A 24,339-nucleotide genomic window follows, 5' to 3' on the forward strand; every position below is an offset into this window, starting at 1 on the left:
GAGGTAAGAAATGGTCTGACAACAACAACAATAATAATGAAAACACAGCAGACCCTCAGCTGTATAGCAGCCCTAAACATAATTTTCAACAGTTCATCATAAATCAAGTGCTTTGCAAACATTAGCTAAATCCCACAGGAAGAACTGTGCTATGATGAAGTTAAGATTCAGCTGGAGTAAATATAATTGTACCAAAATATCAGGGTTGGAAGAGTGTATTTTGTTTTGCTTTTATTTTTAAGCCAAACATTAAAAACCCTGGAAATGAAGATTTGAAGGTTGCATTGCTCAAGAAAGGCACTGACTCATGCTCAGATAACAATCGGAAGTGCACTCCACCCTGGCAAGGCTGCAAGAGTCCACTCTTGGGGTGAAATGGAAAGTTTTGCACCCTTTTTTTTAGATTTAAAGTAGGCGAAATCAGTAAGGTGAGTTCATCGAGTTTGTATTCTAGTCTTTTCTTGTAGAATAACTATTAATTTGGATTCATTTCTATAGGTGTCTCATATGAACGCTAGAGAAGCTGCCGAGGAGGTTTTAACTGGGGTTCGCATGAAGAGTGACTTGGTGTTTATATCCATGGCCTACTTGACCCAGGGAGTCAGGAGGTTAGAAAATTAGATGGCAGTGCTCAGCTAAATACACAAAGTGGCTTTTCATTCCACTATCCACTTCGCTGTTTCTCTGTTAAAAAACGAGGTGGGGAAAGGCGATGTTTCCGAGCAGTGTCAGGGAACGGCCAGTTCCCGCCTGCGTCTCACTAGCCGGGGGCTCCTGGGGGCCCTCCAGCAGGTTCCTGTGCAGGTTTTCCTCCCCTCCACTCCCACCGTAAAAGCATTCCCGTCTCATTTGGCAATTCCAATTCATGTGTGAGAAAAGAGGTCCCCGCTCCCTGCAACGCACCGTGCGAGGGACCTGTCTGACCACTAGATGATGCCATTACTCTGCTAACAGCCTGGCCAGCGAAGCCTAGCTCCTGACTCCCTAACCCTCCCTGCGAGTCACTCGGATACAGCTCTGGTCAAAACACCCCGAACCCCTCATTTCCCCACCTTAAGAACTGCTTTTCACTATTTCTGTGGCAGTAGAGGCTGGAGAGGAAGGGGAAGATGCTGTTTTATAAAACAAAGGCACCGGGGGAATGAACCCTGGAGCAGGTCCCACCCGAACCAGTGAAGGTGCACCAGGGATGCGGGTATCTGCTCTCCTGCTGTGTAGCGTTTGGTAGGGGAACGTGAGCTGCGGGAGATTGCAAATACGGGAATGAACAATCACATGTATAAGGGAAGGCCTTTGAAAATGGCAGTGATTTCTGTGGGCAAAACAACGCAGCTGATTGATTGCCACTGAACTGAAAAGGAGCATGAGATGTCACCTTGTCTGTCCTCCGGGAAACGGGAATTGCTATGGAACTGGGCAGATATGAATGCTAATGCTGAAATAAATCAAACAGCTGGAAGGACTATGTGAATCACAGACAGATTGCACTCATCTCTTCCTGGGGAGATCACAGAACAGCTGGGCAAGACAAGAAGATGTTGACACATATGGACCCGGCCTTTGTAGCTGCCCAAGGTCAATGGCTGCTCCTGATGCAGCTGCTGTTGCCTGATAAGGTGTGCGAGGGGAGAGCGGAAAGCGGCCGGGCAGAGAAGAGACTTAGGAAAAAACCCCATCCCACTCCTCCCCCTGCGCCTATCTGACGCTGAAGGCTGGACTTGTTATTCCATGCTCTGATGTACAAGAGTGGGGTGTTAGGTGATTTTTAGGGAAGGAAGGAAGGAAGCAGATGATTAGACATATCAAAAGAAATGATATGGCAGTGCTGAAGGGATGGGCAGGGCTTCTTGCTGGGCAGCAAGGAGCATGGCTAGTAACACAGCTTAGCTGCATGGCAGGTAGGGCTTAGCTGATCCAGGAGGAAGAATAAATCCCATGGGTCATTTTACTTGCCCTCCATTCGCTCCATATTTGTCAGCATAGCAGAGATGTGGAAAAGGGTTAGATTACCAAAAAAGGGGAGGGGGGGGATTATTAAACCATAGACGCTGCTGAGCTCTTTTGAGAATCTGGCTGCTAACAGTGGTACCAAACTTGCGCTATTTTGAGGATCTGGCCTTCTGGTCAAGTGCTGACTACTCATGCTGAATATCCCCTTAGAGTGACAAAGTTCTTTAAAGCAGAGGAAAAAGAAGTACCAGCATTTACTGTTAAATTCACGGCGGTTTTAATAGAATGAAACTTTGAAGAAATCTATTGATTTTTCTTCAAAGTTTTCAATATGAGCCATGAAAATGGTGCTTAAGCATGCTAGTGCTTTGAAGGGCAGAAACGTACTAGGTTCTGCTGTTTGCCATGGGAAAAGAAAGGAGAAGTTCAAGTAACAGCAAATACCATGGGTGCAAGATTACTCTCGTGCTGTTCTGATAACTCAGCTGTCTTAATCTGATTCTGTTTGCAACAAACCACTGTGATAAATCTCAGTTCATAGAACTGCCCATCACTACCTCTGCAAATCTTTCCTAGAGAACTGCTTTGCACTGTGAAAATTAATTACTGCCTGCAATTGCATTGTGCAAATTCCTTATTTGTTCAGGCCATTTAGGCGTGCTTTCTTGTAAAATGTCACAGCACACTGTTCCTTCTCACCAAGAAAAATACAACTGTCGCACTGTCAAATAACTTTTTTCTCCCACTATCAAAAGAAAAAAGCAAAATAAAGGATCAGTTTCAGACCAAGAAAAGTACCCCAGGAAGTAGGCTGGAGGCAATTAATTACTTGTCAGCATCTCCCTCTGATCTGCATAAAGTAGAAAAGGTGCTTGTTTGGCTTTGTTCTGCTCTTTGTATTGCACTACTCTACTCCTTTCTGAACAATGTCCATCAGCCTGGCATCTGAATGCCTGCTAGATGTTGGGATAATTCAGCATGACCCATCTGAAGCTGATGTGTTTCTTCTGATTTGTATCATATTAGATCCATTGCTTTTTACCTTGGTCTCAGAGTGGAGTATTAGTGTGCATTTCTCTCTGTGTGTGCAAGCTGATGATGGCTGTTAGCATATGGATGTGCTTTTCATCCAGTCAGTCACACACAGAGGCAGATGTGAAAACCCAGAGGTATACCCAGACAGACGCATATAATCCTTAAGCACAGAATTAGCCATGTGTGCACGTACGTAGGCTTTTATGCAAGAATAGATGCAGAGATATGAAATCCACATCTTACATCTAACCATGTATGGACACAGTCCAAATGTCCTTACAGTCATCTCTAGCAAGACTGTTTTCTTGCCCTTCCTTTCTCAGCTACACGTCCATAGAGATATAAAAGTGCATGGCAGGGAGACAGCCTGCTCTGGGGGACGCTCCTCTAGGTGCTGATGAATTGCATACAGAAGCAGACCCATCAGCTGTGGCCCCATCACTTCAGAAAAGACAGAGGCTCGCCAGCATTTGGTTGCTGGCAGCCTGCTTATATCACATGGCCTTTGACAGGTCACTCCTCCCCGGAGAGCAGATATATAATGCAGGAATGTGCAGTCGCTGGAGGGCTCATGTGGTTCTCATCAGCATCCCAACCCTCAGCGGGTGGGACTGCTCTCCCACACATAGCTTTCCAGTGTGTCAGCACCCCTGCATGAAGCCATAGGCTGGCTCTGCTCATCTTCCTCGGCCGGCCTGTGTCGGTGGAGTTTACAGCAGGTCAGATGCTGTGCCTCTTTGAGTCACATAGTGACAGAGGCACTTGCTTACTTGCCAGATCTTCTCTCCCCCAGAGCGTCTCTTAAGTTTCCACTTTGATTTTCTGGCCAGCTTTTCCTTCTCTGCCCTGTTAGGATGACCTGAGTGTGCTATCCACCCCACTCCCACGTCTGCCTCCTGGCCTGGCAAGGAGCACATTGAACTTTAGCCCTCAGAGCCACAGTCTGTCCATCTCTGAACACAAAAGCTTGTAGTCCACACTGCCCATAGTAACTCTGTGGTGCTTTGTCTTGCTGGTCTGTTATTGTACTGAATGCTGTCTGGGCAAAAGATTTTAGAAAATACACCTATTTTTTAAATTAAATTGTTCCTGCTACTCATGGACCTTTTTGCTACACTCTCACCATTTATTTTGCTCTTTTAGATTAGATGCAGCTAGGATTTTTGTTATTGAGGTTCCCTTTAAAGTGATTGGAGAACAACAGGTTCATTCAGAGAGAAACTGAGATTTTTAATGGACTGAGTCACCTGCTGGACCTCTGTGTGGGTAATGGGAGGGGGTTAACATGACTAATGCACTAGCATCATCTGGCACCTGAATTCAGGTTGGGCTGAATGTGGGCACATTTGTTCATGGTGCTGTTGATCCCTACTAGCAGCCGAGGAAGGATGGTATTGGGGCACAGGTGCACTGAGACACACCAAACTTTGGATGCTGCCAGCAACACCTGCAGGCTGTTACGTGCTCGATAAGAAGGCAGCTTCATATCTGTCCCATGCTGGTAAGGTTCTGCACTGTGAAGATCTATCAGCTGGAAAGCTGGGGTGGCCAAGCAGTCTGTCCATTTGCTTTCGCAGTCCATATTGAGAAATGAATACACTTCAACCCTGACACCTTGCTACATATCTGCCAGTTTAGCTGGGACTAAATCAGTTTCTTGCCTATCAGTGGGCCACAGCTTGGAGGAAACAGGTGGGCACCGAGGAGCAGTGACTGTTGGACCATGCACACAGGGGTAAGTGAGCACATTGGTGCACGTGAACGCCGAGGGAGCGTGTTTGCAGATACACTTCCCAAAGGAGACTTGCATTCAGGTTCCCCATGCTCTCACCTCAATAATATAGTCTTTTCCATCTTTGCTGTGGACAGCTTTGACAGCGCAGATGTCAAGACCTCCAAACATTTCCGCGCAGGCGTCCGCCCAGAGTCTGTACCTGCAGAAACCACAGAGGCATGGCCGAGGATTAGCTGTCATTGGAGTCCAACAAATACAGCCACTCATCCTGCTGCCCGTAGGAGCACAAATCAGTTCTGGAGCCCTTTTTTATCACAAGGCGTACTTCATATGCTTTGCTGCGTCATTGCCTCCCTCTCTTGCACAGGAGATGGAGCAAAAAAAGAATCTTTCCTGAAGTTTCCCTTCATTTCAGACTGTTTCAATCCTGCCCTCAAAGCCACCTTAAAACGTTTCTTTCACTCCTCAGTATTTACATCAGATCACCAGTTGGTTGTCATTTAGCCAAGCTATAAATATTTAGCTCATTTAATCTCCCAGTAGTGTTGGCCCCTTAACGTTTGTATTGGCTTTGCCTGAAAGCCCTCCATTATGCAGGCAGCTTTCTCCTGATAAGATGTCCTGCACGTTGGGGCTGGAATAGGATCGGAAAGTGAGTGCAGAATTTAGCAGGGAGTAGCCATCCCCTCCCTGATCTGTAACCCAGTGGCTCCTGCTTTTTACAATTTACTCTTTCAATTTCATCCTTTTACAGTCTCCTGCCTCCACTCTATCCCCTGGGTGTTGCTCCTAGCCAGGCGGTCCCATCACATGGACCAGGCACTGCTTTGTCAGAGGGAGAGCTACAGGCTGTATCCCTTTTCTGTAGCTGTCCCAGAACGGGAACGCGAGCTGGTATGAACAGGGGCCAGGCCTGGCGGGTGCCCCCTTAGCTATCCTGGTGTCAGAGGAGGAGGGAGAATGACAAGAGGCGTATTATGGTGGGACCGCATCCCCCCGCTGTGGAAATGAGGAGGGAATGAGGCGGCCTGGTTTTATTTCCTGTGCAGCTGCGCCACAGTCCCGACCATTTCAATAAAAATAATAATCTCAGAACAGCAGATCTGTAAGCAGGACTATGACAAGATGCGGGGAGGGGAGGGAAGGCCGCAGTCTCATGAAAACACTGACATTTTGCAGACCCTACAGGGACTGGGAAAAGAGCTGTTCTGGCCAAAGGACAAGTTTATGTCCTTGAAGCCAGCCAGAGTCCCCATAGCTTGACAGTATAATGATCAACTTGTGTGAACACAATGTCTGCGGGAAGAAGCAAGAGTATGGCTTATATGACTACCAGTGCTCTCTTATCCCTAATGAGGAGACCGAGCACGTTCACCCCTGCCCCCCTGAGGAAGAGAGTGCCTGAAGGATGAGTCAGTAGCATGAGGAGGAGGAGAACTATGGACCCTGTGAGCCAGGCAGGAGGCACAGCCAGCCCCCCTCCTGCACTGCTGTGGTCCCACACCCAGGGGCACCATCATGGGAACCACCTCTCCTCCTGAGGGACATCTCTAGGTGTCTGGGTTCAGCAGCCAGGCTCAGGGAATTGTTGCCACTGCCAGAGACACCGATAGCTACATGTCTTCAACTTTGCTGGCCCTAGGTGAGCACTGGGAAGCATCAGGGCTGCTGGGATGGAATAGCAGTGCTATGGGACAGAAGAGCGTATTTATGCATATGCATCAGGGGTAGCATTTGCAGAGGATTTACTGCCAGTTTGCCTAGTATTACCTGAACATGTAAATCCTTTGGGCTACTGTTCAGTACAGTAGGTACTTCAGGTTGCTCCTACTCATCAGAGCATTTCAGCACACTCCTGGCTTGTTGCATGCATTGATGACTCACAGATTTCAATGGGATTTGTTGCATTTATAGCTGGATAAGGCTAGAGTGGTGAATTGTGGTACTACATCTATAAAATGAACCTTCAAAATGCAGCATGACAGGCTGGCAGGAATCTGGGTTTTAGTCGTGCAACACTGCAATGAGGGAATATCTACCCTTTGTATCTCTGGCTTCAGCTGTGTTATAAACAACCAGGATGCATAATAATGTCTAGTTCCTGCAATCCTATTAGGGTCTTGCAGAGTCACCTTCAGCATCTGATCTGGGGCTTGGCTTGGTTTCCCTGTTTCACAGACCTAAAGGTGCAGAAGGGACCTTAGATGATCACTTACACAACTCTTGTACCCCAAAGAGGAGACATTTTTCTAATCTGGTCTGAAAGAGGACAGAGATTCCCCATCTCCTCCAGGCAATCCATTTCTGTGCTATGCTATCCTCGCTGTTAGGAAATATAGGAAATGTTCAAACTAACCTTTTCTGCTGTAATTTAAGCCCATTATTTCTTATAGTATTGTATTAGTAATATAACAAGTGAGTAATGCCCTATTAGCAGCCTTTTATATATTTGAAGAGCTTATGCCCTTTAAGTTTTTTCATCTTTAGGATGAAGTGGTGTTCAGCTTGTGGACAACTTCTTCCAGCTCTGTGACAGCTAATGAAGGAAAGCAAACCTCTGCACTGCAGGCATAGATTCATTGTGCATGAGTCTACACCTCTACTGGAAAAATATCCGTGGTCTGCTAACTTAAAAAGGAGGAAAATTACATAAGCAATTGCTGCATTCTTTTCTCATAGGCTGATTATGTTTTATCCTCTGAGCATTCCCTTTATTGTCCTTTGGGCTCTCTCCAGTTCATTGCTATCTTTCTTCAAATGTGGTGCCCAAACCTGGACAGAGTCAGAATTAAACATGATCCTGACAAATTGGAGGTATAATCTGAAAAAAACTTACATTCACCAGGGATGAGTGCCAGTACATAATCTAGGGATTCTATAAATCTACAAATAATCTACTTAAAGAAATAGGATGGAGAACAAGTGACTTGACAGCAGTTCTGCAGAACAGGGTTTGGGAGTTACAGCAAAGCATGTTGCCATGAGTCAACAATGTCATGCAGTGAGAATATTAGCAAATATCACAGTGATTTGAATATATGGAAGTACCGCCTGCAAATTTTAGTCTGTAAGACGCATGATTCCTTCTGTTCTGTTCAGCAGTGAGAAGACCTTCACTTAAACACTGTCCACTTTTGGGAGACTAATGCAAAAAAGCACTTTCAACACTTCAGCTGACAGATTTTTCCTGCTGTTGAGCAGAAGAAAAACACTTTTCTGTGCCTGCCTCTCATTAGTAATGTACTTAGAATAACTTCTTGTTACTTCTTGTTTTGTGCTGTGACCTTTCTGATTTTATCCCTACATGTTTGTGCTCATGTGCTTGACCTTAGTATGCCAGTCTTGTTTCCTGTGGCTACATTCACTAAAGATCTGATGATTTAGCAATGTTGATCTCTACCTGTACTTCCAGTCTGTTCTCCAAAATAGGACAGTTTGCCTTTGTGCCCTTAGTATTTTTTTAAGGAAACACTCGGTCTTTTAAACTTCTTTATCCAGCGTCCCAGGAGACCTCACTTACCAGTTCTCTCAATTAACTGAAGTCTGAAATACAATTCCTCCCTTCTAACCCAAGAATAGCTAATACTGTCTTGAAACCCTCTTCCTTACCTCTCTGTCATTGCAATCTGTTCTAGCATCGCAGAACCTGTGTTTGCCTTCCAGTTTCCAGAGATGGACGTCCTCCTAGGAAAACAAACCAAAAACATAACCTGAACATGAAAATACACTCCTGCCCCATCCTCCCTCATACTGTAGTCCTCATTCTTGACTCAGTGCTTGTACAGGAGGGGATGAGGCGAGGTTCTTCCTCACAGAAGCCTTTCCAAATCCTGCCTCAACAACACTCCATACAGGATATGTTGTTCAGACTCATGAAAGACTGAATGAGGAGTTAGACAGGGAAACCTCCAAGGAATCTTGAGCACACATCAAGCTCTGTGAGTACTTTCTTTCTTTATATATAAGTCCCAGGAGACCTGAAATGTCTGTAGAAGATCTCTGGGATAATCACCCTTGTGTTCTCCATCCTCCATCTGTTGAAGAGCAACTGGTAAACATCTGCCTGAGCAGCTTCACAAATGTCAGCCATGACATTGTGGGTCTCCCTAACTTTGACTTCAATTGTGCTGGAGTCATAGAAAATATGATTATACCTTCTTTTCACTCACTTTTCATTGACCTCTCTGTGGCTCACAGTATCTGGACTTGGAGAATTTATAACTGCAAAATGGTTGGAGTCTCGTTAGCTGCAACTGATGGTTAATTTCCAGAAAAGGTACTGTTGCTGGCGAATCCTGGGTTTCATCATCGTCCATCAAGGGGTGAAAAAATTTCCTTTTCTTGACCTTAGGCACAGGGCAGACCTTGGACAGCCTGCTGCAACAACATTGCACAGATAACCCTGGCATAGCGTACAAGCTAGGACAAGTCAACAAGCTGACAGGATATATCCAGGGAGCATCTCCACACTGAAGGAGATTTAGGTAGAGATTTAGGAGGGGAGTATGAGGTGTGATCGAGCACTTCAACATGAGGTTGTGGGAACCCTCCATGCCAGTTCTCTCACCTTTTCAACATGATGTGGAAAAGAGACTCTGAACTTGCAAAACTACGTGGAGCAGTGGTAATACTGATGTCCTGCTAGACTGTAAAACTGGATCATTATAGTTGACTACCTAAGGTTCCACTTCACTCTGGTGAGAGACAGCCTGGTGTCCTTTTTCCATTTCTCTTCTAAAGTGGTATGTATAGTTGCTGTGAAATTTAAATGGTCTTTGTAGCCCATATTTAAAGGAGTGGGAGGGGGGCCAAAGGAACATGATTACTGTGTTGAGTAACTGTGTTTCCATATAGTTGACTCTTGTTCTTTGTTCCCTTCACCCAATGTCCATCTTCCTGCCCTACTTTCTAAGCAAAGCTATGGATTCCTCCTCAAGCTTTGATTGCTATGAGCCCTTTGATGGCCTGTAAGGTCAGTATTCAACCCTCAGCCTCTTTTTTTTCTTTTGACATGGGATTCTTAGGATTATGTTTTTCAGTTCTGCAATGGGAAGAACCATTCTTTATTAACATCTAGGTTCAGAAAATTGCCCTGCAGTGGCAGATGGTATCAAAAATCCCATTAGTACTGATGAGAACTCCTGGAGTCTGATTAGTGACAAGATGATTGGATATCAGTGTTTAGAAAATGTACCTGGCATACCAAATGTAAGCAGCTGTGTCGTGCCTAAGAAAACCAAGCCACAGCTATGCAGTTTTGCAAGGACATTTGATGTGGGAAAGCTCCCAAAATAAGAACTCTGCTCTGGCTGTTGGGCTGATTGGTTTGACTTGTTTATACCTACCCATCTCCAGCCAATATTGGGCATAAGATGTAAAATATTTCTCTCAGCTGTATCCCTAACTTTCCTGTTAGGGAACTTTCCTGTTTTTAAATGGAAAAGCTTCATTTGAAGCCCTCCTGACCAGTCACCAAATTCCTACACCACAGCCTCTGTCAAGATCACTCTTTTCCAAGCATGTCTGAGCAGTTCAGGTGTCAAGTGTGCCACCGAATTCTTCTTTTTATTTTCTTTCCCTTTTCGTCTTCAACCTGAGGTGGAAAAGGAGACTGAAAATACAGATCTTTCCCTAAGAATGCCCTGCCTCAAACACCATTTCTTTCAGGGACTCAAAGTCAAAGTGCTTCCAATCATCCTAAACATCAGGGGGTGCATCAGTGTATGGTCAGCATCTTAAAGGAAAGGACCCCAAGGTTTTAGAGATCAGTAAGCCGATTTGCGTCCGACACAACTTTGGCATTGCTTAGGGTAAGTGGATAGACTAGCAGATCATGGGCTGTTGGCACCCTATATTCACCATCTCCCAGGCCATTTCAGTCTAAAAGTACCTGTAGTTTACACACAGTTGAAGTTGTAGGCCCTGCAAAGCATATTGAATGACATTTGAGGTGACAAAATCAGAAGTCACACTCATGAAACTAGAAAGGAAAGGATATTACCCTCTTACTAAGAGCTGATGGCAAGGAATATCCCACCCCTGAAAGTCAGCAGCTGCTGGCTTCATGCAAAGTGAACATTTCATGAGTCTTAACTGGAAATGATCCCTCTGTTTGCCCCCAGTTGGGGTGAGGGTGGAAGTATAATTTTTTCCCCAATTTCCCCTGCCACATGAGCATTATTTGTGTTTTCTCTTCACCAGTATTACAATGACAGCCAAATACATTTGGTGGAATTTTAGGCATGTATCACATGCTGCTTATCTGCTGTTTTGAGACTGGCCCAAGGCACGGGCTAAGTAGGTGTTTGTTAGCAGTGTAAATCTGGAGTCACTGCACTGAAGTCAATGGGAAACTGAACTCAAGCCTTGGGTCATGGGCTGGAAGGAAGTGCATTGAACATCTGGGGCGGGGAGGAATGCATGAGTCACCCTGCCGCATCCTCCCTCTGGCAGATGCTTGGTGCAAAGTAAACATATTCTGGAGAATTTCGGTACACAGTCTTTTCTCAGAAGGAAGGGGGCTTTTAAAGTCTATATGTGTGGGTGAAGGTATAAAAATACTGGGTAGATTCCACGGCTCACAGATCAAAGCGATTCACTTAGTATGATGCTACTGCAGATGCTGTAATTTCCTTTAAGGCTGAGATTTGCTAGCGTGACTAGTGACTAATGATTTTGAGTCTCCTATTTGAGACACCAGTGAGAGTTCTGTTATTTTGGATGCTTTTACCTCTGTCCTTGGACATAGTAGGGACTTATACCATAGAAATAACTTTCTGTCTGATGCTGGGACAGAAGGAACAGCCCCTGATGGGACTGACTATACCACTCTCCCAAGCTCATGTCCATAAATGGTTCTCTCAATATAAGTCAACCTTCTGGGTTAGCAAGTTGCTGGGTGAATTTTGCTGCTTGCTTTCTTTGCTAATAAGCTTCATTTCTTACTAAGGTGTTTCCTGTTCATGGCTGTTTTCATGTGAAAACATTTTTCATTTAGCAAACAATTGTTTGCGCAGCTATATTCTCAAGTGGGATTAGCTCTTAGTGTGACTGCTTTCTTTCCTCAATCATCTGGTATTATTTCTGATCCCTGTCTGGATGAGTGCGTGGTGAGTGTGAATAATAAACGGGGAGAGGATATGGTCAGGCTAACTGGGCCTTTGTTTCACTTGGAGGCAGGCTGGGAGCCGGCTCTGGAGCCAAGGCTGGGTAGGTTGGCAGGAATAGGGAATTTTTATTGATATTTTAAACCTTCCTTCCTTTGGCCAATTTAAGCCAGACTCCCTGAGATGTTAATGTAATATTAGGCAACTGTGCTATTGTTGACCCGATCAGATTTAAAACAAATTTTCTCTCAATGAGTTCTCATGAAGTAGCCAAGTGTCCCACAAGTCCTTCCCATGAAGAATATGACTCAGTCATTATCTAGTTTACTTAAATACCTCTGTGCTAGGAATCCAACTGGGAATTCTAGGCAGCTATAGCTGAAAAATATGTGATCATGTACATTTGATTATCTTATTTAACTATGTTCCACCAGAACTGTGGCCTGGGGGTTTGCAAACATGGACCCAAAACTCACAGTGTTGTGGCTGTTGGGTAACGTACGAAATTTATTTGGTGACCTGAAGAATGTACTGCTGGAGCTGTCTACTTGTCCAGAATTTTGTGGCTGGATAAGGAGCTTCTGGAGAAGCTGTGCTATTTGGCTTTTCTCATCTACTGATTTGCAGTAAGAAGAAACAGGTGTCTTTTACTGACTCATGTGGTTACATCTTTAATTGAGCTTGATGACTACTGAAGTTTGGCTGAATGCTTTTTAAAATATTTAAACATACCAGTGTTGAGGGTTGCCTTCATGCCACCTCCCTCACTACCCCATGGGGCAGGGAGGAGCTTTGGGGCACCCACAGAAACGTTTCTCCTCCTTTCCCACCTTTGTACTCTTCAAGGAGCATACACGCAAAATGCCCACGGAAACCCTGCATGCTGGCTAGGCTGAGGCCGTTCCTATGCGGTGCCGTGTGCTCCTCATGCCCTTGTGTGATTGTGGTGCCGTGTTCTCCAGCTGGGGAGAGGATGGGGTGTTGCTGTGGGTTGGAGACTGTAGGACTCCATGAGTTGCAGCTGGCTCAATATCTTTTTTATTGTTTCTCCCAGGTGGGAAGGGAGTGCGTTCAGTTCCCACTAGAGGGTACTGGGAGCTGGAGGATTTTTCTGGGAAAGATGAGCCCTTCGCAACAGGGGTGAGAAGTGACAGGTGATGGCAGAGCACAGTTGTTATAGTAGGAACTAACTGAATCCCAGAAACAGGTAGAGAGAAATTTACCTTCCAGAAACAATGAGCTAATGGTGAGTAATGGAGAAGATGATCAGTGGATGAGGGATCTGAGTTCAGAGGCAGGAGGAGAACAGCAGGGCTTTTCTTCAAGGAAATTAAGTCAGCTTCTTACTCCTGCCCAGAGCAGACACCGACTGAATCACATCCATAGCACTGTCTCCCCCCGTCTCGCTCCAGCATAGCCGTGCACTCACATGTAAGCCTTGTAGTTGCTGCCGATTTTCTGGATTCGGATGTCGTACTTGGAGTCAATGAATGGCTCGGCGGTGGCGTAGGTTTTTGCCATGGCTACTATGCTGGCCATGTCCCGGAAGTCATGCTGGTTCTCGACTTTGACCTTGATTGCCAAAACCCAGTGAAAAAGTGACAAGAGCAAAAAGAACGGGAATACTTTGTGAGCAGAAGTCATCTCTGCACCTGAATAGCACAATGTCAGTTAAAAACCACACAGACAGAGCTGAGGACAGAGCAGGGATTGTGTGCTTTAAAGAGAGAAGTTCCCCAGACCAACCCAGCCCAGAGCAAATCGACCCCTTTCCCCTTTCTCATGCACAAGCCCTGGGAAACCTGGCACCAAGGAGACAGCTAGACCTTTGCCCAGATGGCTCTTGCTAATGCTCTTTGCTTTTATGATGCTTCAGAAAAATATTTGATCTCTTAAGGGGCATTACTGCATTCAAACATTGGAACTGCTATTTCCCATGTTGGGATGGATGAAAACAGAGTATTTTGGGTGGTCAGGAAATAGGAACCAATGCCAGGAAATCAACAAGAGAGCTGGTTGTCTGCCACCTCTAGGCTTCAGTTCCCTGGCATTTCACATTAACCCCCCTCCAGGCTTTCTTTGAGGAGCAGTGCAGGTCTCCTGGCTGGAAGCAAGCTCTGAAGGAAAAGGATGTCTCTGGGGGAGCCTGTGATTCTTGGGGAGATTTGTGTGAGCGTGATGCCATGGAAGCATGTGTGAGACAGCTGGTTGGGTGCTAGGCTTGAGTCGTACTTGGAAATGAGAGTGCAGTGGCCTATGGGCTGGAGATATTCTGAGAAGCTGGCTGGATTTGTATTCGGTTATGAGAAATGCTCTGACGAAAGAAGGACCAAAACAGTGGAAGCTCTAATGATACGATCAAATCTCTGTGAAAGCTAATTGGTTTGGGAGAGGAAAACTGAACAAGCAGGTAGTAAGAACATAGTGGATAACTTCACCTCGTTCATACTATTGACCCAGCCTTTAGTCTATTGGCAAAAACCTGCTTGGTGCATCAGAGAAATCCATGCAATTCTTGTTGCTTAGAGCTGGATGGATGCAGGAAGGGTGGGTTAATTGGCATAAAAAAGACCAACATTGTGTGAAAAGGGTGAGCAAGCAAGTGACTTTCTTTATATATTACCTACACTTTGTACCTTGGTAACACTTTGAGACCACAGTTGGGGGTTGTAGCCCTGCTTTGCTAAGTGTCGACTTGCTCGTGACAACCGGTCAGTCTCTGCCCCAGAAAAGTTTCCCAGTTGTGTCATTGTGTGTGTTAAGGGAGGGTGATGCCAGACTATGTGGAGCCGGCTGAAGGAAATGCGTGCAATGGTATTTGGTGTTTCTTCGCAAAGAACAAACAAGTGGCTTTACATATCTGCCTTCAACCATGAGAGGGCAGGAGCCATCTTCACTAGAGAACAGAGGACAAGCTTGTTTCTAACCTGTTTTGTTCTGTTTAGATGGTTTTCTATAGGCGCCAGCCGTAACAGAAGCCAAAGATACAGCCACATCCTGGTGCAGAAAAGCTCTCGAGAACTGGACAGGTTGTGGGGGAGGTGAAAAATGCAACTAGTTTGACCTGTGACCATTTCTAGATGCTTGAATAAGAAGAAAAAAGGCCTGGTCCTTCCTCCTCCTTTTGCTGAATGCCAAATACCCCTAGTCCTCTTCCCTTTTGTCATAGTGAGGGCTGTGCTCTCGCTATTCAGGGACTGCTGAGAAAAGGAGCAGAGGAAGAGGACAGTCGTCTGTGGGGTGGGAGGGTAGGAAAAAAAAAAGGAAATAACAAACACAAAGGGGAAATGTAAAGGCAACCATTACACGTCATCCAGGAGGAACAGCCTTGCTCTGGTCTGTGTTGTTCCCCTCTACGTCTGAGTGCGGTGCCGGCTGCTCCTGGTGTGGCAGGGCAGGGTGAGGTGGTAGGAAAGGCCTGGAGGCAGCGAGGGGAGCAGGAGAGGGGAGCACCATGCACAGGGGGAGCCCCCAGCCTGGGCACGGCTTGCAAAATCCCGGGGGGGTTTTGCTGCATCGGGGCTGGGTATTTTTTTTGCACTGATAAGAGCAGCACTGGGCTGAATGACGTCAAGTGAGAAAGTCCCACCCAGATGAGATGATCGCAGGAGGGACTGCATGGGCAGGCAATGCATGGTGTTACGACATATTCTCCCGGATCTTTTTGGCAATGGGAAAAGACAAAAGCCATCATTTAGTGACCTACTTGGAACAAGGACATTTGTGGGATGTGAAACAAAAAGTGCTGCGCTTGTGCAACAGATGTCTTTGGGCCCCGGCTGAAAAGTTTGCATTCCCAGCCCAGGAACATTCATCCCAGAGGCAGAGGAATGGATGCTGCTACCATCTCCAGATTGGAATTAGACCATATTATTATTGGTAGAAAGGAGCTGTATGCTTGTCTTGTTAAATGGGATTTTTCCTCAAAAATACAGCATGCTATGGAAAGGTCCATCTCTTCCTCCTCTCCATCACTCCCTCCCTATGGGGAGAGAGGGAAAGCACTTGAAGGTGTTTTCTCCAATGGGCCTGAGGATTTTTGGCTGGGTAAATAGTTAAATAGCAGGGACTCAACAAGGACACAAAGTAAAAAATGAAAAACAAAGAAGTTGACTCCCACAGTGCTACACCACTGCACAGTCCTCAGGAAACAGCTCTGTCATCTTCCCTGGTCTGTGCCAGAGCCCTTCCCGTGGACTTTTCCGAGAAAGCACTTCACAGGGGTCCCCTTTTAGGAGATCACGGCCTTATTTCCCACCAGGCATCAAAATAGTCGTCACACCAAAGCTGAAATCTGAGCCACCGTTTGTTAATCTTTAGAGCTGGCCAAATTTGACAAAATAATAGCCGTGTCCTGGGTTAATGCTGGTTCAGTCCAACGTATGGTTATTACTTCATAAACAGGAAGCACTCAAGTTACAGTCAAATTAGATTTATTTTCCTGCCTTATCTATCAAGTCCACCATTTTATTAGCTTTCTACTTTTAAATTTTGTATAATTAATTTCCTCCTGTTTTGTAATCCTTTTACATGTCAATAAAATATCCATTCTCCTAACAGGAGAAAAAACCCTAGAGATAACCAAAGCCAGGGTGCATGTAGTGTGACGCCAGAGGGCATTATTTAAGAAGGGACTACTAAAAATCATTCTAGAGCAAACAGTTACCCATTTACCTAATAAGGGATAAATCTCTCTTCTAAAACAGCAGGTTGGCCAATGCATGAAACTGATAAAAGAAGTTGGAAAGAGATCAACAGCAAGCCATTTTTTTTTCTCTCTCTCTTTTATTTTTTTGCAGCCTTCTCAGGATAAATGCAATATCCCATTAGCTGCGTGGAGGAGTGCAAACAGCGAGTGCAAACACAGCCCCTGCCCTGGTGGCCTGTTTGCTTAGCTGTGCAGGCTGTTTGAGCAGCAATAGACTCATTCTGGAGCCATCAGCTGCTGTTTGCTGTAGCATTTTAGTGACCTGTTGTGAAGAGTTTGGGCCAGTGTGTTGACAAATGCCTTTTCTGAGTAAGAAAGCTCCCCAGGAGAGTCCCTGCTTCCCTTCTGGCTCTCTTCTCTAACTGGGACACCGGCCATGCCCTAGCACACTCCCTGTTGCTGCAGTGGAGGGGGGAGTCTGGCCAGACCCCTGCGGACATGTTCACACAGATGTGACTGTCCCTTTGCCCAGTGGTGGCATCTCAGAGGCTGATACTACGTGACCTGCAGCTGGTGCCTGTTCCCATCCTCAGCCTGCCCAAGAGGCACTGATCTTGCTGCCCTTGGCTGGAGAGCAGTCTGAGGGACAGATCAGGAACAAACACTTCTGCCCCATCCCTGCTGTGCACCTTCTTTTGAGGCCTTCCTGCAAGACAGGATTTTGAAGAGTGGGTCCTGGCATTGTTAAAAACCCACCGTGGATATTTGCCAGGCAGCCTGAGCCACCCCTGAGACCTGCCTGAGCACAGGTTCCTGCAGTGAAGGACCTGGGCAGAAATTTCTTCTTCCTCTGTCTCATAGTTCCTGAATCTACTGCCTCTTGCATATCCCAGATGTTCTTGGACACCAGGGTCCTAGGCCTACAGCACTTCTCTCTCATCTTTAGCCTAAGCACTGCAAGGTATTGCCTCACAGTCCTCTTTTGCTTTCAATTAGTTACATGGCCACATGAAAAAATAGTCAGTCAGCCTAAGTGGTATAATTATAGTAGTCTGCTAGGGCTGCCCTAGCCTTGCCTCTCTGAGTGTCATCCAGTGTTAACTCTGCCTCACAGGTTAAACCCACACTGCTTTGGAGATGGCTTGCAGAAGCAGCTTCTGTGTCCAAGCTGGGGTTAGAGGCAGGTTCAGCTGGAAGGTAAGTGTCCAAGGCTGAGCCAGGGCTGGGCTTGGCAATGTGGTGTTTAACTGAGTCTTGGTAGGCTTGTAAAAATGTTTGAGTGTTTTCCTCCAGAGGAACTGGCATGGCCACACAAAGCTTGTGATTTTTTCATCCATCTTGACCCACACTTGGCCTTTCTGTAGTGCCTTTGCCATTTTGGGACAGCGGGTCTTCAGGAATGGCTCTGCACAGAGGGTTTCCTGAATCTCTCCTTCCCTGTACCCCAAATTATACTCCCCTTCTCAGAAAATACCCGACCCAACCAACACACATTCAGTTTAGGCCTAATTTTGACCCACCTCAAAATAATAAAGACACAACGAAGTCTGCATTTCCTTATTATCCTCATATTGAAGTTCTCCAGATGTTATGCTGCCTTTAATGCATTAAGCCTTATAATCCTTACTAACTTTCTAATGATGAAGAGCTGCTCTTAGCCCCAGGTCTTGGCAGCTTTGGTCCCTGATGCCCTGGATCAGTCACCGTTTTCTGCGTCCAGCAAAAGGTTCCAGACTGATGTGCAAGAAATGGGGATACTTTTGCTATTTTCAAGACGGGTGGTACCTCCTCGATCATGAGTCAGTGGGAATGCAGTGATTGGGCTGCTCTGTTGTGAATGTTACATGTCAAGTCATTATTTGTCCTCTGTAAAAGAAAATATTTGTTCCTTGACAAACCGAGGCAGCCCTTTCCCCTTCCTTTCCTCTTTAGCACACTGGATTTTCAAAGCTCTCACTTTTGGAACATTCTATTTCCAGTCCCGAGGGAGACAAGGTGACGAGCTGTCCTTCCTGATAAAAAGCTTGCAGTATTTTTACATTACAGAGTGGCTCTGTTTAGTTTGTGCTATATTTATACCAGAGGAAAAAAAAAGAAAGAGAAGTCTTTCCCATCCAGTAAGAGAGAAAATAACTCTGACCACATTATTATGAACAACAAGTTTTTCTTCTACAATGTAATAAATTCATCTGAGCCAGGATTTGTACTGAGGAGGTGTTTTCATAATTATGGGGCAGGAGGGGACAGGAGGTGACTCTTAAACTGGCCTAATTAAAGAGGTCTAAAAATAAAGTAAGAGTAACAAAAAATACATATATTTATTAAATTCGTATAAATATATATAAGGCCACACGAACAGATACTGTTTTTCCTCTCTTTGCAGATCTGGCAGTTGTTTCCTTCTCATGATCTGATCAGGAAGAGGTGAAGAGGCTCTTTGAGTGAATTTGCAGTGCTGGGCTCTGTTCCTAGGGCACTTTAGGGTCATGTTAGCACACAAATGGCAGATATTAACACACTCAGAGCTTTATTCTTTTCCATGGGCTCTGGCATTATGAGATCCAGAGTCAGGAAGAAGTGTTATTCCTTTCTCACTATAGTGCTCACCCTATTCAACAGAGACCCCTAACCATGCCTGGGGTAGGTAGGCTCAAACTGCACAATGCCTAAAAATGCCTTAACCTTTAGGAACTGTTGGGTGAATAATAGTTCAGCTCTGCACAGGGAAGGACATCTCTCAGTGTCCATCCATGGTTTCCCAGGAAAAGTCCTTGACTACTGTTGACCCCATGAGCCTGGTCAACTTAAATACAACATGAGAAAGGTCCTCCTCTGCTGACTCCATTGTAAACCATTGTCTAAACAATATTTTTACAGATATTGTATTTGTGTCGATACTGTATTGGACCAGCAGCACACAGAGCATTTGTTATGATCTTCCAGTGCCAGTGAGATATAGAGCGACTCCAAATTTTGGAAGGGGGATAATTACGGTCCTGGGAGGGGCTGAGGGGCATATGTTCTGTTTTTAGATGAGAAGATTGTCTGGGGCCCCTTTGTCTCTCTGGGTGAAGGCTATTCCTGGTGTCTCCATTCAAGTCAACAGAGAGGCGGCTGTTTCTGGATTTTTCAATGGAAATTTCGAAAGATGCCTTTTATTGCAAATTTGTTTTCTTCATCTCCACCTGCACCTTACATGCACGCATCACTTGGCAAGAGCACTTCTATCACTAATCGATACTGCCACCCCTTTTTGTTCTGACCTTGAATACTAACTGTTCCTCTTCCAAGCTAAAGACAGTTAATAGAGCCTGTTTCTTACAAGTCCTAACACAGTAATTTTTCATTTTATCTTTGAGGATTCTCTGTTCAGCCCTCTGATTAAACAATGTGGTGAGTGAATTTTGTGAAAATGTTGTGAAAACAAAGGATATGTGAAAATGAAAGTCTGACTATTATAATTATGCTCTTTCTAGCCATTATTGCAAAATAATAAACACGCAGCACTTCTTATAGTGCCAAGAGCCTTATGAACATGAATTAGCAATAAGTATCAGGTAATCATTCTAATCCCTCTGGCCTGTAACAAACACAGAGAAACTGAAGAAGAACTGTGAAATGATCTGCAAGTCAGTGGTGGAGCTCTTTGGGGAAGAGGCCTTTTCTGTGTCTGGAGTTTTTCTAGCTCACGGCCACTGCCTCCGTACAAATAAGGAATAACAGTGTCTGGACTTCCCATCTTTGCTCATTCTTCTAAGTCTTGGTGCCTCCCATTACATGTGATTTTATCATTAATAACAAGAAAAATGTAAGTACGTCCTTGACAATTTCTGCTGGTAATGAGATTGTAATCTGAATGCTCACATCCTTTGAAGCACCCATTACAGGTACAAGTGCATGGCTCGTTATCTTGGCATCGTTTGTTGCAGTAAGTACTATTTTTAATACTCACATGTGTACTTTGGCTAATAGGTTGGTTATTTTATCCTTTGCTTCTTCAGTCACTGTTTTTATATAAAACATGACCCGATGCAGGTGCTTTATTAACATTTGCTTTCTTACACTCATCTAAAGCAAAAGCAAATCTCTCTCTTTCCATATTAAGTATATTTTACAGCTGAAGACCTGCTTTTTCCTGCTATCATCTCTACTTCTGAAGACCAATGCAAAGAAATCCTTTAGCTCTCTGTAATCTCCTTATCATCACTGATTATTGCTTTTACATTATGGTGGTTAAAACCACCATTTTGCCTCCTGGACACTTTCCTCTTCTGAATTACTTAATTGGAGGTTTGATTTTTTTTTACCTATAGGTGTTACTTTTCTAGTATGCCCATAGTTTTGCTTATCTGTATTTCTCCTGACATTTTCTGTGGTTTCTTTCTGTCAGCCTCACCTGGGCTTGAACCCTATTGTCTTGAAAACAACATGAAACAAATTCCTGTTACTTGTCTTTTAAACCAACTGACTTGTTCTTTATTTTATTTTCACTTTCTCTCTTCTGTTTTTGCTCTATGCAATGAAATGCAGTGGGACTTCAAGAAGACTAATTTAATCAGTCTCAACTTTCCTTCAGGCTGCTTGTGGCTGGAGAAGGGCCCAAACTAAAACCATAAGGTCAACAACCCTTCCTTCCTGTACCTTCCCCATCTACTAAACAGAGCAGTATTGAAAAACTCTCTTCCCAAATCCACATCCAGACTTTGCTAGTAGTCCGTAATTTCATAATGGACTAAAGTAAACTTGGCCTCAGACCAACTCTTTCTTCTAAGATGCTGGCTGTCAGCCTATCTTCATCTGGAACGACTTCCTACGTAACCCCCTTGTACCACTACATACAATTGTGCTTGCAGTTTGAATAGAAACCCTCTTCCCCTGTAACTTGTGACAGCAAAAATCAACATCATTAAAGAATAAAATGGGAGGGAAAGCGAGAGGTGGAAGAAGATGTGGTGTCTGCTGCAGAAAACAACAGCTCAATATTCTGCTGAGAGTTTTGTCTGGAAACACTGTTAAGGTTCGGGTACTTTTCTCTGATTCTGCCCTCATTTCTGTAGCCACTGAGGGTCCTTTGTGCACAAGAGAGACACATGAAGCCATTACAGATGAAACTGCAGAGCAGTCAGAGAGATCCAGGATTGCAGGGTCTCAAGGAACTTGAAACCTTTCCTCAGGCAGAGGCTTCTTCCTCCTGGTTTGTCCTGGTTAGATTTTGCTAATGAAATCCTTCCTAGGGACATGTTCGGTGGCTCACTCTACAAGCAGCTCTAGGCTGTCTGCATGTACTCTAATTCAATGACACCTCTGCCTGTTTAACATATGCAGCACCAATATTTTAATAAACATTTCCTGCTTATTTAAATGTTTGGTTTTTGATGCTGAAAGCCAACTCCACCACTGGCCCAGGGATCTGAGCCCACTTCCTTCCTGCAGCTACATCATTGCAACCAAAGCAAGAAAGATTATGAGAGCTTCCATGTGCAATCCAGGAAGCCAGAAAGGACTTCTGTTTCCAGAGTGCAAGCAAACAGGCTGTACCAAGTTTAAGTTTGGCATATCTATATATAATTTTCAGGCAAAGTGTGAGGCTGGGAGAAGGTCTGACTGCTCTAGGGAAGCACTGTGACAGGGGTATCAGTTACGAAGTTCTTGTACCACCTATTTGGATTCAGAGATGATACATCAGAATTTCTTACTTCTGAACAAATCAAGTTTTAGACAGACAGGGGATGATTTTTTTAAAAGGTATATGCAAGAAAGAGGAGGCTAAAGTGCAGCATGAATGTGCTGGCGATGCCTCACTGAAAGGGGAGCCCAGTCACCCCAAGAAACAGGGGCTGGTAATTCACTGGAGGAATAAAGATCCCAGAGAGCCTGGGAAAAACAAACAGGTCCTTCTGGGGAGTGAACTGTTTTTCAGGATTCCTTGGCAGGCAACCAGCCACTCTGCTTTGTAAGGTCTTGTTCTTCCTTGCAAGGAGGAAAAAAATAACTGAAGGGCACCCATTTTATTGAATAAGGTCATCATAATGCGCTCAAAAAGACCAGTGCCACTGCTCCTCATTGTGAGAACTATGGGGTGTAGCTGCACATTACAGGTGCTTGAATAAACAACATTACCACTTTCAGGAGAGGAGAAAATATATAAAAGACGAGCCTAATGACTTCAGCCCAGCGAGCTTTTCCCCGACTCTTCACAACCCCCCTTCCCGCATCCCAGACAGCCTCCAACCCAATACGGCTGCCTGTCTCCAAGTGCGTGACAGCGGAAAAAGGCCTTTTCTCCCACAGGAACAGCCAGTGCAACCCAGATAGGCTGTGGGGAGGTTTAACCCCTTCACTGGCTGGCCACACACCGTGTATGATCACAGGAATGCTGTGCCACATATATATCTGTTTCCTGAGCTACACGTATTTTTTCTTTTACTTACCTTCCCCATTCCGGCATGTGCATGTCCCAGCTTGACCACTACAGGGAAATTCAGAGTTGTGAGCTGAAAGACAAAAGAAGGAGCTCTTCCTTAGTATTTCTTTCCAGCCATTGAATTTTAAATACTTTACTGTTATTTAGTAGCTTTTATCCCCTTCCTGGATGGTGATGGGAGGATAAAAAGGTCAAATAAAGATCGTCCAGGTGGTAGGACAATAAGCAAATAGCTCTTTACTGGGACCCATAGGATCAGAAATGGAGGCCAGGCAGATTCCTCAGATCTGACCCACTTTTGCTGCCTGATAGCAGTAATCTCTAAAACCTTCTTATTTCTTCTTTTTGCTTCTCCCCCCCCCCCATACGTGTGGATGTGTGTACACTCATATTCATGTAAAAAAAGCTGCACCTGCAAGCTTGAGTAAGTGAACATTTTCAGATGCTGAAAACATCTGAATTGTGAGAAAGACAAGGGCTGTTTGGTTTTTTCCACACAGACTGCTTTGGCCTTTGAAGTGAGTGTGAGCAGTCCCTCAGCAGCTCCCATTCCCCTTCCATCAGCAGTGATGGGGGCAAGGAGAGAGGGAACAGGGGCCAACCCTTGGGTACAACTCACAAAGCCCATCTATTCATAAAGCCTCTTCCTCTCTTCTCTAACTTCAGGGGTGGGTACAGGGAATAAAAGAGAACAAAGAAGGGTTGGGATCAGCAATAAAAATAGAAAAAATTATGTCATGTCTTCTCCCTGGCTTGTGTGGTGTTTACATTGGGCAGAGTCCTGCCATCCAAGCCATGCAAGCGCATCTTAATGCACGTGTGGGATTTTACTTGGAGAACTGCAAGTATCCTCTCTGCCTTCTATTCCCCAGTTTCATGCTCATGCAAGGATTCGCTTGGAGCAATCAGCTGAGAGCTGGCTGGCTGGACTGGTAGGAAGTGCACATGCCGGGAAGAACGAGGATATACACAGGACGCCTTCCCTACATACTGGTTTGTCCATTTCTATGCCTCTGCTTGACATCCCTATGATCTTCATTTTGTCCTGTGCTCCTGATTCTTGTGATCTAAATGCTATCCCTTCAGTACATAACCTGTTATTATTTAATTTATTGCATATTTCCTTTTCTTTAATAGGAATTCTTTTAAAAGACACTTTTGTCTTCACCCAAATGCCTGAAGTGATGAGCTCTATTCATTAAGCAGTTAACCTGGAGAACTGGCAATAGGAGGGAGCTGAATTTTGACAGATAAATGGCTCCCTATTTATTTAAGTTTGAGAACAGATAAACAAATTGTTCTTGTACTAATTACCAATTGTCTGTATGGACAGGCAGGCGCTACGCCCTAAAGATAGAATGGTGCTGCAGTCTCCATCTGTGGCAGCTTGCTATAAATAACAAAATTAGTAATGAACACTGGTATCTTTTGCTATTCAGCT

General features: G+C 44.8%; 1 protein-coding gene across 2 annotated transcripts in view; it reads right to left on the reverse strand.

Annotated features, from left to right (window-relative positions):
* SYN3 (synapsin III) overlaps positions 1–24,339 on the reverse strand; it is a gene marked incomplete at both ends in the record, with an annotated part of 180,753 nt that overhangs the window by 9,394 nt on the left and 147,020 nt on the right. For both annotated transcript variants that reach the window (XM_082309047.1, XM_082309046.1), the window contains 4 exons: positions 4,817–4,919; positions 8,330–8,404; positions 13,256–13,398; positions 22,906–22,968. In XM_082309047.1, the coding sequence (XP_082165173.1) occupies positions 4,817–4,919; positions 8,330–8,404; positions 13,256–13,398; positions 22,906–22,968 (384 nt within the window). The remainder of the gene's footprint in view (positions 1–4,816; positions 4,920–8,329; positions 8,405–13,255; positions 13,399–22,905; positions 22,969–24,339) is intronic.

Source organism: Platalea leucorodia (genome assembly GCF_965183815.1).
Source record: "Platalea leucorodia genome assembly, chromosome: 4".
Lineage (NCBI taxonomy): Eukaryota > Metazoa > Chordata > Aves > Pelecaniformes > Threskiornithidae > Platalea > Platalea leucorodia.